A 15,030-nucleotide genomic window follows, 5' to 3' on the forward strand; every position below is an offset into this window, starting at 1 on the left:
AAAACAAGTGGGTTGTACAGGTACAGTCTGTGGGCTCCCTTGGCGGCTGGTAGCTGAAGTGGGGCATTATGGGGCTGCCATTCCTCCCTCCCCTCCGGCTCCAACTCCAGGTGACAACTAGGGCAGACCCCGGAGGTCCCAGATTCTTTGAATATTCATTCTTCCTACTATTGGAGTTCCTACGGATCGTTTCCATAATGTAGGATTTAGTTTGGGGTTTTGATTAGAAGGTGCCAGCTGTCCCTGGAAAATGTGAGAACGGCCATCACCGCGCTTTGCTCAGACTCCACTGCAGAGAAGAGTTCAAGCTGTCTCGAGGTACCTGTATGCAAACCATCGAGCCTAACTATGGTGCTCATTCATCCCTTCTTCGGTTTCTTAGGGACACCCATTCCCATTTCATATATAGCTGTCGTCCCAATTGTCTAAACAATAATTTAGCAAAGACTAAAACCTTGCTCGGTTGGGTGAGGGTGCAGATTGACTACAGATCGCTAATGGCTATAGGAACCTTTACAAGAAGCACATAGCCTCTTAATACTGGACGCTGAACCCCAGGCACTGGGAAGTTAGACTTCCAGAGACCTCTTAGGTCTTGGCAGAGCTAGGATTTGAACCCACATTTTCCTCCTGTTTTCTTCGTGGTTGAAATGGATGTTCTCTGCCCTGTTGAATAGGCCCTGACAACTTATGAGTGAGAGATGGTTGGAAAGTCTGTCAAGACCCAGAAGTGAGGGTTTTCCTAGTCTGGACCCAATGTGGGCTTGCGGTCAGCTTCTGACGCCCCCACCCCCCAGCCCTGCTAGGGCTCACACCAGCCCTGGAGATCACGGGGAGACCAGCTGTGATGGGGCCTAAGGCGCCCCCCTCCGGTCACATCAAAGATGGTAGTTGGGTAGGAGTGAGGACTCCACCTATCCCACGGCGGCTGGGTTTTCTGGAACACCTTCCAGTCTTAGCCCGCTGTAGGATCTCCCGCTCAGCTCCTCAGGGCCAAGCTGGGGCAGTCTGTTCCGGGCTCCTCCGCAGTGGAGGCAGGGGAGGAGAGCTCAGAGCGATACTCTCCTTCCCGCACTATCAAGGTTGCTCTCCCCTCCCTGGTCCAGACCAAGCGTGGGAAAGCGGCTACCTTGGCCTCGAGGGCCTCTCCCTCCACGGCCTGGACAAGAAGCCTTTGAATACTCCTGATACTTCGCAGAGTCAGCAGTCTCTCCCCCGGCCCCCACTCCCGCCCTCTTCGAACTGGGCTCAGCCCAGTGCGGGTACAGTGGGTTCCTAATCAGCCCCGGTTCCGATAAGCTTCTAATTAAAAGAGCTCTCCCTCCGATCCCTTTCACTGTCGCCCCTCCCAGGAGCCCCGAGGGAGGGGCTCAAGGTTGCCGCTGCCCGCCGCGGTCTGCGGGTCTCATCTACGACTAGGCGGGTAGGGAGCTTTGCTGGACGCCCGCATCCTCACGCCGGAGTTCCGGAGCGCGGAGCGGACGTCCCCAGCGTGGGGGCAGCAGCCTGGCACCAGCAGCTCTCGCTACCAGCGGGTCTCAGACTGTGCGTGCCTTAGGTCGTTGGCAGCTCGGCTCAGAAATGGAGAAGGGTTCGTTTAGAGAAACTTTATTGCTTCTACCGCCCTGCCCTCCCCCCGTTTTTTTTGTTTAAATGCTCTTTCACAAACTCCTAAATTCTGCTGGGAAAACTCGGGTGGGTGCCTAGACCCATATTTCGTTTGTAAGCTGTAGGCCTCAAGTAGGGCGAGGCCTTTTCTCTCAAAAGGAAGTCTCGGGAAGGCCACACGTACTTATTGATCCACGCCCAAGAGCTATTAGGGTTGGGGATTATCTTTCTCCACTTCACAGGGAGAAAAACGAGGCACTCTGGGCTCTCCCAGGTTGAAAAGCTTGTTGATTCCTCAGTCACTAACCGGAGCTCCCGGGGCACTCAGGCCTTCCCAGGGCATAACTCGGTAATTCCCATGGTGTCTCATTCCATTCCTTCACTGTGAAACACCTCAATCCGGACAGTGTACGTTTACTGCTCCGGAGTGACCCCGATAGAAGCTCGGGATTTTGTTTGGGCAGTGGGTGTCCCCTTTATATTTTGAAGTTGGAGACAACCGGCTTCTTGTCTCTGTACTGAATGAACGGTCTGGACGACCCCTTATTGAAGAACCTTGATCCCTAGAGCTTTGGGGGATTTAGAGACTGGGCAGTAGGAAGCCACTGGGGCTGCTGCGAGGCCCTGGAAGGGAAGGAGAGTAGCCGCTCCTAGGGTCTAAAAGGGCTCTCATTTGCATTCTGTCCTGGGAGTCCAGGCTTCTTCTACCGAGCTTCGCCACAGGAGGGGGAGGCCCCACCCCCATACAGTCCCTGGGTGGATTCTTAGGGTGCTCTCTCTCTCTTGCACCAACTTGAGCTTTGGCAAAGCAAGTGGGTTGTGTGTTTATAGAAATTTAGAAACAATATCATACACGAATAAGATTTCCGAGACTCCACGTTTCATCCATTCGAGTGATAGGAAAGAGCACGGGCCTCTGTTTCTCAGCAGGGAAACTGAGGCAAGAATTTGGGACACTGCTACCCAGGGACAGGTAAGGACAGTGTGCTGCACACTTTAAAAGAAGTCGGTTTTCCGGTCTGTAGGGCAAGAAGGTTAGTCACTACAGCAGTGGTCCCCTCGGGGCCTCAGGTGGGCGTGGAGGGGGGGGAGGACTCGACCCAACTGGAAGGGTCCTTTCCACCCCTACAAGCTTTCCGAAAGGCTTTTGGGTGTCTTGGTGTCAGGCTGTGCAGCCCAGAGACATAACGTGCCCTGGTTAATTACTCTCTGTATTTAAAGCGCAGACCGTTGAACTGGCTCCGAGTAATTAATGGAAGTTGGTGCACGGGCCCCTGATTTACAGCCCCGAGTCAAAGCGGGGTCAGCGGAGGAAACTCAGTCCCCTGGGCCGAGCCGCCCTTGCGCGAGAGCCACGGTGTTGTTTGTTTTTAAGAAAGACAACTTCTCCGCCAGGCGGGCGACGGTTTTTACACCCAACTTGCTGGAGCTATTCGGCAGTGGAAGAATTGGGGAACAGAAGGGAGCTTGGGATTTTAGTTGGGAGAAGGGGTGGGATGAGGTCACGTCACAGAGCTTGGTCCCTGCTCCAAGCCTGAAGTCCTAGAGGTCGGAGGGGCGGGGAACCCCTTAGGGCTGATGCGAATTCCGGAGTCAGGTACCAGTGTCGCGCCCTGGCCTATTCAGGAGCCTAATTGACTCTGTGCTTCTTTCTGGCGGTTCCTCAGGATACAGCACGGTCACTTTCGACGGGGCGCCCAGCTATGGTCACACGCCCTCGCACCACGCGGCGCAGTTTCCCAACCACTCCTTCAAACACGAGGACCCTATGAGCCAGCAGGGCTCTCTGGGTAAGTGGATGGGAAAGATGCGGGTCTTTACCCGCTGCCTCCGTCTCTTTCCCCGTTTCCTACCTGGATTTCCAGGCCTTAGCAAATTGGGGAAGGAAGTAGAGGCCGTCTAAAGGGATCCTAGAAATAATAGCTGGCTTTACTCTCTTTGAAAGATCGAAGCTCCTTCTATTCCAAGTAAGGTACGGAGAAGTGCCACTCAGACAAGGCAACCAAGGCTAGAGTGCCTGACAGGCAACCCTAAGTGAAGAGGTTTTCGTTCCCCGAGTTGAGCCAGGCCCCAGCTGTCCGAAGCTCAGCACGCTCTCCCCGGCACAAGAACCCCTGCGTGTGCCTCACCCTCTTCAGTCCCACTTACCGCTGCCCTTGGCTCTCTGGCAGGCGAGCAGCAGTATTCGGTGCCGCCCCCGGTGTACGGCTGCCACACCCCTTCCGACAGCTGCACAGGCAGCCAGGCCCTGCTGCTGAGGACGCCCTACAGCAGGTAAGAAGGTGCGGAGCACCACGACTGTGTCCTGGTGACCCTGGAGGTGCAGGTGAGCGGGGCGCGGGGGAACGCCAGACCCTGGCCATCGCGGACAGCAGGAGGGTCTTGGAGGCAAAGAAAGCCTGTACCCGGCCCAGACGCTCAAATTAAAGCAGGTGCCCGCCTTGGATATCAATTTGCTTTGCATATAAATGGAGGCCGTTAGGTTTGGAGATTTAAAATAAAAAAGAAGCTGCGGCCTTCACGGGTTATTTCTTTTATTTGATATTTCGAGACAGAGTTTTTCTGTGTATCCCTGGTTGTCCTGATACTTGCTCTGTAGACCAGGGTGGCTTCGAACTTAGGGGTCCGCCTCTCTCTTTCTCCCGAGTGCTGAGATTAAAGGAGTGTGCCACCATGCCGGGTCACGATTTATTTCCTAGGTCTTTGCTGGAAGCTCTTTAACTTCCCCAGGACCAAAAACTAAGGACCAAGTCCACACCCACTCCATCCTTTTGTTTAAAGCCTTCCGCCAACTGGCCACAGGGGCCAAACTACTTAAATTGCGTCTAGAGTGGGCCACATCCTTCCTCTCCCCCTTACCCTCCAGCGTTTTGACCTGTGGCCGTGTTCTGTGGACGTGGTTTGTGGCGGCCTTGTGTGCGCTCTGGGGCGAGACCCTTTACTCGAGAGGGTTGATCTGGGAGACGTCTGCACACAAGCGCGCGCCCTTCTTCCTCCCGGAGAAGGAAGGTCAGCTTTTTTCCTCACCGAAGCTCTGCTCCCTCCCCCTTCTCTAGTCTCTAGTTCCACTCTCCACCCTTTCTCCCCCAAATTTATTCTTCAACTTTGGGTGAACTTGGCCGGCATCCCGCGTCTCAGATAGGGTTGCTTAGTAACTGCGATGCACACACACACCGGTCCGCGGGAAGGTGGCCGCGCTGCCGGTCTTGGCTGCAGAGGATTGGGTGCGCATTACCTCACCGCTCCCTCCTCCCCCGGGTACTGCGGGGATCCTGACACCGACAGCCCCAAACCCATCCCCATCCTCCCGCCCCTAGGCTCCGGGAGGCTGACGTCAAGGGAAGGAGGTAGTGAGGTAATGAAGGAAGGAAAAGCTTCTGTCTTGGGAGATTGGGTGGGGGAATGGCCGCGCCTGGGGACCTCCAGTCCCTCAGGTGGAGGAGGGGCACGTCCTTGCTCGGGACTCCAGAGCTTGCAGTGCAGTGGTGCATCCTAGGGTCGCAGGTGCATTTACGAAATTGACTCTGGGGCTGGTCTGACTCTCCCATCCGGGTATCGAGGCACAATGCCTGGGCTCTTCTATTTTTGCCCTCTGGAGGGCTCAGACTTTGGAAACTTTTCTGTTTGGTGTGGAAAAACAAAACAAAACAAAACAAAACAACCCATCACATCTAACCGGATCTTGGATTCTGCATCGCTTTTCTTCAAATGGGAGGCAGAAACACGTATGCCCAAGGTGCGGAGTGGGGGACACAAGCTTTTTCTCCCTCCCTAGCTAGAAAGTACTCAAGATTTGCATGCACTCCCTGCTGGAAGCCTCTTCCCTTAGGGGGAGTGGTGGTAACAGGCCACAGACATCCTTCCTGTCTAATGCTAAGAGTGTCATCGATGTTATTCTAGTAGCTATAAGGGAGGTCCCTGGAACAGTTCCCGGTGTGAAGACCTTGGTCCCCTCAGTCAGGAAAAAGAGCTTGGTGTAGGTGTAGGAGTGGACATTGTTGAGATGGGGCTTGTACCTTCTTGGGGCCTAGGGGCTGGCAAGATGTAGCTTGTGAGTGTGTGTGTGTGTGTGTGTGTGTGTGTGTGTGTGTGTGTGTGTGGTTACTTACAGACACATCGTTCATTCCTCTTTCTGCCAAAGCCTGGCCCACGCTGAGGAACTCTAGGAAGGGAGTCCATCAGAAAGTGATCACAACCTACAATTTAGTATCATTTTCCCAAACGGAGTTTGGATTTTTCTTAAGGATTTTTGACTTGCGGAGGATCTGAGATGGATTCTGACCTGGGGATGAATCTGTGGTTACCATCCGGAAGGGGAAGTCAATCTGATGGTTACAGTTTTGTCGATGGGGCTTCTTGCAGGCCAAGCATCTACTCTGTCACGGAACTATATTACCTTACCCCAAGATCATATTTTATTACAAAACATATTTTCTAGCCCAGCTTCTGACTGGCCACTACTGAAAGTAATTTTGTCAGATTCACCTTGCATAAATTTTTGTTTGTCCCTTTATTCTTTCTATGACATTGTACAACATTTCTTGTTCTTGTTTTTGCACTGATCTCATAAAAACACCATTTTCTCCCACTACAGAAATTTCCTTAGTAGAAACGTAGCAAACACAGTTAGGACCCTTGTAGGAAAAGAGCCCTGCTGCCTTGAAGCATTCATGTGGGCCTCTGGGCCTCCTTTCACCCTCAATTCGCAGCGTTGAGAACCCCTTTTCCAAAATCACATTAACTGTCCCACAGGAGCGATGAGTAGGCAAATGTACCGAAGTTGCGTACTTCTTTTCTGTTTCTGAAAACATTTGGAGGGTGTTCAAACACTTGCGTGAATGTAACGGTTCAGTAGCACAGAGAATGGGAGCAAACTTTAATGGTTAAATGGCTTCAGTTCTGAATTTTAGATGGTTAGTGACTGGCTACTTGCTGGTCCTCGGCTTGGTACCTTTTCCTTCTAAAGCTGGGAACAACTGAGAAAGAAAGGCTTGCTCCTCCTTTGCCTGCCTTGCTGCCTTTGGCACCCTGGGGCAGACCGCTCCTCCTCCTCTTCTCCTGCTCCCCCCACCGCAGCCATCTCTCCCCATATAAACTGTTGTCTCCCCAGGCTTGGGATCTAGTTTCCTTCTCTTGTTTGAGATACAAAAAATGGTACACCTGCGGCATTAAATAAGCCGAGGACTAATGTGAGCCTGCTTTGAGGAACGTCTCAAAACGTCAGCTCTTTTGTCCCCTACACCACTCTCTCTCTCCAGTAGCACACTCAGCCCACCCACTAATCTTACTACCTATGAAGGAGATACTAGAATTTCCACCTTACTGATGAGGAGGTAAGTTGAGAGACCTGAGACATCTTGATGAAGATCACACAGTAAGTGAGAGTCCAAAGCCCATTTGTACTCTGAAAGTGAGTGATTCTGGACCACTTGCTTGGATTATGCCCCTTTCTATGCCAGGATCTTTTTTATCAATAAACAGGAAGCACAAATACTTGCTTGCATAGGCCTGTTATGTGTCAGGTGCCATTGTAAAGCACCTCGTGGGTGCTGACTTCTTTAATCCACACCACTGGTTTGGGAGGTGGGCACTGGGTTATCACCTCCATTTTACAAAGGAAGACACTAAGACCCTGGGAGATAATTTTTTTCCCCCCAGTGGGACATAGTAAGAAATGTAATTTGGATTCAAATTCAGACAGCGAGGATGCAAACTTTTCTTCCTCTCCCTTTCACATGGCTAAGTACAACTCTCTAAGGATGCTACCTGTCATCATTCCTGCTGGAGGACAGACTTTATCTCCCATAGTAGTGGAAGTCCATTTTACTCATAGCCACCATAGAAAGTGCTATGGGCCGTGTTTGCCCCGGTGGGTATTGTCAAAAGCAGCATTCTCCAGACTCCTTCAGCTTCATCCTTACTGTTGGGCATATTGCACCGGGATGAAACTCAGAACAGTAGAAGCCTCCTAAAGACTTCTAGAGTATAAACCTCTCTTTTCACCTGTCTGCTTTAGGAGGATTGCTTCTGGGCCTTCCTGGTGTGTGCTTGCCCAGAAGCAAGGTCTCAGGGAAGAGTGGACTGCATGATCTCCCAGAGAGAGGAGTAATGAAGTCCAGCCTCATGCAGTAGAACCCACTGCAGTTTCTAGCCAGACAAGGCAGCTAGCTAGTCACTGTTTCCAAGCCTTGCTGTTAGGTTCTTCTGCTGGCTAACTACTCAGAGTTGCTGCTCCCTGAAGTCCTCACAGCTACTTTGAACAGTGCTGGGTACTGTGTACGAAACATATTCCTATTTGTACTGATTTTTTTTTCATATTTTAGTTTTTTTTAACCCATTCTTTTGCTTTTCTATTAGCTTTATATGTCTCTCTTTTTAAAAATTGTGTTTGTTTTCTGTATACGGCGTTTTGTTTGCATGTATGTCTCTCCATACACATTCAGTGACCGAAGGAGAGTGTTTGATCACCTGGGACTAGAATTATAGGTGGTTGTGAGCCTCCATGTGGGTGCTGGGACTTGAGCGCTGGTCCTCTGGAAGAGCAGCCAGTGTTCTTAACTGCTGAGCCGTCTCTCCAGCCCATAGCTTTACTTGGATTTCTTTCTCCAGGCTGTGGGCTTAAATGAGAAGATTTCCTTGGGTTCTATGTTTGCTCTTTAGCAGATAGCACTACTCCAATTCTAAAAAACTTATGCTTTAGATATTTTAATGGAATATTGATGATTCCCGAATACTGATGTGGTCAGTAGACCCGTTAATTTCACAGAAGATCAACCACCTTAGCACAGCCATAGAGCTTCTGTGGAATTTTGGAAACTGTAGGTCAAAGGGATATCTATGACTCGCCACGTGGACTTCGCCTCAATTAAGTCATAAATCAGGCGACAGCTGTACTCAAAATAAAATTACCATTAATTTTGCCTGTCTTCACTTGTGAAACCATGTACATCGTACAGTATATTTTTATATTTGTTTCCACAGAAGCTAAAATGGAAGGACTGAAGTGGTTTCCAGCGTGGTGGGCCATGTTATCAAAGCCACAGGCTTGAATTGAACCCGTCTCCAGGGAGGGGGAAAAATCTAGTTCCAAATATTCCTGTAACTTGTGTGCTGACCAAGTGTTTATTATTAGAAATTGAATCCCTAGTGGGTTTTCCTTTGGTTAACTGGTGAGCTTGAGAGCAAATACAATACCAAGAGAGCTACTATGAAATAATTATTCACTGTAGCCTGCTGGGCAGAAAGTTCAGGGCAGTCAGCCTCCACGGCGCCGCAGCAGTGGAGGGAGGGTCGCAAGAAAAAAGGCTCCATGGAAGTCTGCATGTAGTCTCCCCATGTGCACCTTGCTTAGGGGGTAGAGGCAAGGCCACAGAGACCTCTCCTTCGGTACGGGGCTGGGCCATCATAGCAGGAACCTTTATCTCAAAGTCTTACCACTGACTTTAGTGGTAACGTCTTTTTCAACAATTGTCTGTCTTTTAATCCTATGGGGAAGCTTCACCTGGGCTGAGATTCTCTTTTCACAGCCACAGCCACAGTGGCTGAAGAATTGTGATCTCAAACAGACCAGTTAGAGGATTCTGACAGGATCCTTTCATCCGTCTTCTGTCAAATATAGCAAACACACTTAAAGATGGAAACGTGCTTGAGTCCACTGTATTTGAAGGTCGGGGAGTTCTGGTCTAGATAATAGCGGAGGTTTTTTTCCCCTTCCTTTCTTTTGTGTAGAGGTCAAGAACACAGTAATTCTGCAATCCAGGCCAAAACAAACTATACGATCTACTACTGATTTCCTTTCAAGTTCCCCTTTTTGCTGGGACTGACTTCCTTTCATTTTACTCCAACTCGCATTAATCCCAGCTATACAAGTTTCTTTCCTTTCTCCCTTGCCTCTGACTTCAAACATTTTTTTTTAAACATAGGAAACAAGTGACTTAAAAAAATCTACTTAAACTATATAAAGGATATCATGACATTGGGAATATATTTTGGCAGTCTGTAGCTTCAGGTCCACTTCCGACCAGGCAGAGCTTAATGGTTGGAGCTGAAATGTCTACGTGACCACTGGGGCTGCCTTGAGCCAAACCACATGTTTATCTGATTCCTTCTGGGGATGAGGTGGTGGATACTGACCACGGCCATTTAATAAGTAAATACTCCATTTGCCAGAGGTCAATATTCCCTGAATGATGCTGCCTCTTTCCCCAGGCTTCCATGATGAGAGCTGGGTGTTAGCCGATTGCCTAAAGAGATCGGAATTGTCGTGACTATGGTGTGTCCCAGTATTTTTAGCTCAAGTTGACACTCTGCCCCCTGCAGCAGTGGGTCACTGTCCTTGTTTCCACGGGCTTTAGAAGAAAGCTGTGCCATGCAGCCAGTCCACTGAGCCAGCAGAAGGCAGGGTATGGTTAAGGAAACCTACTAGTAGCTTGGAGATTTTCTGCAATCCCTTCTCCTCTATTCCATCTCCCCATCCTCCCTCTTCTGAAGCTTTATGGCTGAGCTATTAGAACAACTGGAGCACAGAGTGTTGGGAGGTCAGTCACCGGGCAGGGGGGTGCCCTATCCTTAGTGAGTAGAAGAGTCTACAACAGGCGTCTTGCATACCGGCAGCTTCCATGAGTTGCTGGCCCTGATGTTCCTTTGGATAAACACCTCCTTTGGTCTTTTACCTCCAGATTCTTTGCTGTACTGTTATATAAATGATAGTATAGGTTCATTTGTTGAATCATGCCCAGGAGCCTCTAAAGGAGCATGGAAGAGGGTCATCAGACATCCTAGCAGCAGGTATCCTTGTCTGACAAATGGAGATGATAGTTTCATGAAGCTGTTGGGAACGATGCCGAGAATGCACAAATGTGGCAGATAAAATTTGACAGGTTAGAAAAGTGTATATTCTCCATACCATCCTCAGAGCGCCAGTATGAACATCAATCTCTTTGAGCCTTACAATATCCCTATAAAATGAGACTAAGATTAATTTTCTCATTTGATAGATGTGAAGCCTGAGGTACAGAGAACTGTATGGTAATTTCCTCAGATTTTCTCACAGACTCAAAACATAATCCCATTGATTCCTAAGGGTCTTTATGCAGAAAGGTTACAAAGAGAAAATATATTTTTAAAATTAGTGGTATTATTTAAAGTTTTTGTTATGATTATTATTGTGAGAGAATGATTACTGTGTAAATGACAGTGAACTAGCCTCAGATGCCAAACGCTTCCAAAGGAGCAGAACATACCAAGTGCCACTCAAAAGTACCACTGTCTAGTAGAAACATAGTATAAGCCATGGTTGTATTTGAAATGTGCTAGTAACCACATTAAAATAAGAAGAAAAAAAAAGAAGCTTGTTATATAAAACATTGTACTTGCCCAGTATAGCCCAAACTTTATCTCAGTGAGGCTCTGTTTCTGACGTTCAATAGCCACACATGGCTAGTGGCTGCCGTATTGGACAATGAAGTACAGAGGTTTTTTTTTTTTTTTTTTTTTTTTTTTTTTTTTTTTTTTTAAATTAAATATCCCATAGGAAGACACATATGTGAATGTTCTGCATTTGAGAAAATTCTTCTGGAGACCAAGGAAATGCATTTAAAGTTATATGTCTTTGATATTTTTTGTATTGAGGCAATTAGGAATCAACAGGATTGTGCATTGAGTCTTAGAAAATCTCTAAATATGAATTTAGAGATTTGGGATTCATTCATCCAACCTTAGGCATCAACCTCTGTCACTCACCTTATTTCCCACCTTCCTTGAAAATGACCATAGCCAGGCGGTGGTGGGTGCACGCCTTTAATCCCAGCGCTTGGGGGGCAGAGGCAGGTGGATCTCTGTGAGTTTGAGGCCAGCCTGGTCTACAAAGTGAGTTCCAGGACAGTCAAGACTGTTACATAGAGAAACCTTTTCACAAAAAACCAATAATAATAATAATAATAATAATAATAATAATAATAATAATAGAAAAGAAAATGATAATACTCTGAGTCTTATGTAAGGGTTAAGTCATTCCAGAGAGACCCCACATCCCAACGGGGCCAAGGAAAATTGTCAACTGCAGCTGAGTGATTTTAGTTGGTGAATAATTTTTTAAAAATCAGTGACAAAAATATAGAGCTACCTGGGGAATACAATGCCCCTTGGCTGAGATTAATGGCAAGATTAATAAATGGATTGCTTGATGAGAAGGCCCAGGAGAACAAAAACCAGCAGAGAGATTGTGGAGGAGGCCGCTTATTAATGAACTGTCAGCCCAAAGAAAGTTCAAGAAATTCTGCTGTGGTAAATGCAGCAGGCTGGCACTTCTAATAAAAGTTGGGGTCTTTCAGGAATTAATTACATCAGCCTTACAGAAAGAATTCGTGGAATTGCGAAACGCAGTGGCACAGACCAGCACGGGCTGCCGCTGCAAACGAGGAAGCTCCAGAAGAAACTAATCTTTTTTTTTTTTCCCTTCCCATTGATATGTAGGATATTGTGGTAGCATATAATAGGCAGTCAGACACAGGGATGAGTCATGGGGTCCAGATACACACTGACTAATGAAGCTACACATACCTGGAGTTTGAAGTCACTCTGCTTTTCATATGCAAAAATCTCCTCCTGGAAGCTGATTTCCTCCTCAGCCCCGGTACTGGCCTTAAGGAGTTCTAAATAATTTGCAGTGAGATTATAGGAGAGTCAGATGGATGCTACCATTATTTACGGAGCAAGGTTGAGAGTGAGCGAGTGAGCACACGACAGTGTCCAGTGATTCAGAGTGGTGGGATTTCTGTCACCCCTCCACAAGTTCTCAGTTCAGTTGGCCCAGAAAACCCTTTCTGAATTAAAAACTCCTATGGCCTCTGTCTGATAAAGCAACAGAAAGGAATGTTGGGACAAGACAGGAGATTGTCCGGGATTTGTGATCTGGTAACATGCATTAGGCATTGAATGCTTATCTGCTCATTCTGCAGCGAAGGTAGGGTGAAAACTTTCTTCTGCAATACATTTAGACTGAAAGTTTCCAGGCAAACCGTTAAACTCTTGGGCTTCAGATTTCATAATTAACCCTTTCGATTCCACCCTAAATGTCTTCCTGATCATTGTAGATTTCTTGATTTACGTGTTAGTAATGAGATACACAATGGAGAGAGAACAGCTCTTGGTTGGTTTACCTGGAGGTATATTTTGCCCTTTGAAGTCTTAATGTAAATCATAGGCTGTTTAAAATGTTTTTTTTTTCCTTAAAACTTCACTTGACTTTCACTAGGATTATAAAACACATGCAGAATAATTCCTTAGCTGTGTGCTGGAGACCACTGCCCTGTTTCTTTTGCTCGTCACATCCTTGGGTGTTAGCCAATTCATCACCCATCACCCTGACCTTTCGGACCCTCATAATCCACATGATACTTATCCTTTTGATTAAACAAACGTAATGGCCTTTTCACGAATAATTAATCTGCTGTCACTTTACTCTCAGCTTCAGGCTTTTAACTTTAATGTTGAGCATCCAGCCTGTGTTACCTTTCAAAGCCATACTCCCTCTAGCCTCTTCTCTCCAAGGTTGAATATCGCTTTAGAAACTCCCAAATTCACTGTGCTAAGGCTTTTTCCTCTAAACAACTGAATTACTCTCATCCTTTCTGCTGTGTGTGTGTGCGTGTGTGTGTGTGTGTGTGTGTGTGTGTGTGTGTGTAAGTGCAGAGATCAGTGAGATGAAATGAAAACCATTTTAGATTCACATATTCATCGTTTTAGAAAATGTGGAGGCCTGTGCTGTAAGGTGAAAACTATTAAAGAAATAGTTCTGTCCTAGTGTATGTGGCCGTGTTTCTAACTATGGATGTTTTCCACAGTGACAATTTATACCAAATGACCTCCCAGCTTGAATGCATGACCTGGAATCAGATGAACCTAGGAGCCACCTTAAAGGGGTAAGGAACTCATAGCTGTCTAAATCATTTCCAGGGCAATTATAGCTTATAAAGGGAGCACAGGCGTGGGCCTAGAAAAGGGGGTGTGGCTCACAGTGGCACTCAGAGACTTTCCTCCCTCTCCAGTCGGAGGGGTGTGTTCAACACTGAATTTTCAAAACTGGAAATGGGATGTTTTTGTCTGGAGCAAGGGAACAAGGAATCTTGGGAACCTTAGTGTGTCCTTTCTTTGTTGAATGTTTTAGAATTCTTCAAAGACACTGTGCCCATGAAACTTCACTGAATGTTTATGTTTTGCTGGCGCTATCACTGATGTTAACCACTGTATTATCTTATCAAGAAATGCTTTGCATGTACAAAGTCTATGAACTGTACTGGTGTGTGCTGATTTGAACAGTCCGAAGTTAGATGTGCCCACTCCTGGTTGCACTGACAGGTTTTGCTCACACAAGATGTACAGGCACTGCAGGGGCGTGTTGCGGCCACACATGTACAAAGCTTCCCTTTGCTCCTAAAGTGAAAGCAAGGAGGGCAGGTGGGGCTGGGCTTCAACAGTCGAAGAACTCACGTGTAGTTTCTAACGAGTCTGAGGAGATGACAGTGTGGTGTGCCTGAGGTACCAGGTGCTCTTCTAGCCTCCTAACAGGCTTCTGGACTCCAGGCACTGTTACCTGTGTTACAGACAAACTAATGAATTCTAGAGAGCCAAATCACTTCCCAGGGTCCCATCTGGTTAGCGGGAGAGCCTATATTCCATGCCCAGATCTGATTCCGTCTAGCCTTTCTGGGGTGTCTTGGACCCCACCAGTGGTACTGAGAACATATTTCAGCACTCTTGACAAGACCCTTAGCCTCGAAGTTTCTCGTCGGATTCTGGGAGCCAGGGGCTTGCCAGACCATGCATCCTCCATTCCCCATTCCCTACCTCTTCTTCTCTTCTAGAATGGCTGCTGGGAGCTCCAGCTCAGTGAAATGGACAGAAGGGCAGAGCAAGTGAGTGGACAATGGCTTTGTTGACTGACATCTGGGGCAATGCAGGAGTCAGAGCTAACGTGGGGGAGTCAGGGTAGTTGCTGGGGATAGGGAAGACCTGTCCCCGCCTCAGCCCCCCTCCTGGTTTATTGTAGTCTTATCACAGACTGCATAGCATTGGTGATATTTTTCTCCTCGACATCCGTGCAGGACAATTAAAAAATCCACGCAGCAGGAACCCTGCTCACTTCCTTGTCTCACAGAGCACTCTATTTGTGGCATCAAATGTGTTCCTTGTAGGTCGGCGGTCAGGTCTTTCTTTCAGCCTTAGTTTATTTAACCTTGCTATTCTCCACAGCTTTACTTTTTCCAGGGAGAAGTGACTTTTGACTCTGATTCCGTGGGCAGGTTTTGCAAAGACATTCATTCCTCACTCATTCTATTCGTAAACTTCTGTGATTCCCCAGCCCTATAGCCCACAATCTGGGACATTTCTGGAATTCTTTCTTTGGATTTTGTTTTCTCTGCT

General features: G+C 47.7%; 1 protein-coding gene across 3 annotated transcripts in view; it reads left to right on the forward strand.

Annotated features, from left to right (window-relative positions):
• The first annotated feature begins 1,330 nt into the window (after window positions 1-1,330).
• Wt1 (WT1 transcription factor) overlaps window positions 1,331-15,030 on the forward strand; it is a 46,903-nt gene continuing 33,203 nt past the window's right edge. Inside the window, exons 1-5 of one of the 3 annotated variants that reach the window (XM_059261047.1) lie at window positions 1,331-1,591; window positions 3,276-3,398; window positions 3,780-3,882; window positions 13,452-13,529; window positions 14,472-14,522. In XM_059261047.1, the coding sequence (XP_059117030.1) occupies window positions 1,582-1,591; window positions 3,276-3,398; window positions 3,780-3,882; window positions 13,452-13,529; window positions 14,472-14,522 (365 nt within the window). In that variant the 5' untranslated portion in view covers window positions 1,331-1,581. The remainder of the gene's footprint in view (window positions 1,592-3,275; window positions 3,399-3,779; window positions 3,883-13,451; window positions 13,530-14,471; window positions 14,523-15,030) is intronic. The other 2 variants (XM_059261046.1, XM_059261048.1) reach the window with 2 other exon arrangements.

This window comes from Peromyscus eremicus, chromosome 4 (genome assembly GCF_949786415.1).
Source record: "Peromyscus eremicus chromosome 4, PerEre_H2_v1, whole genome shotgun sequence".
In the NCBI taxonomy this organism is placed as follows: Eukaryota; Metazoa; Chordata; class Mammalia; order Rodentia; family Cricetidae; genus Peromyscus; species Peromyscus eremicus.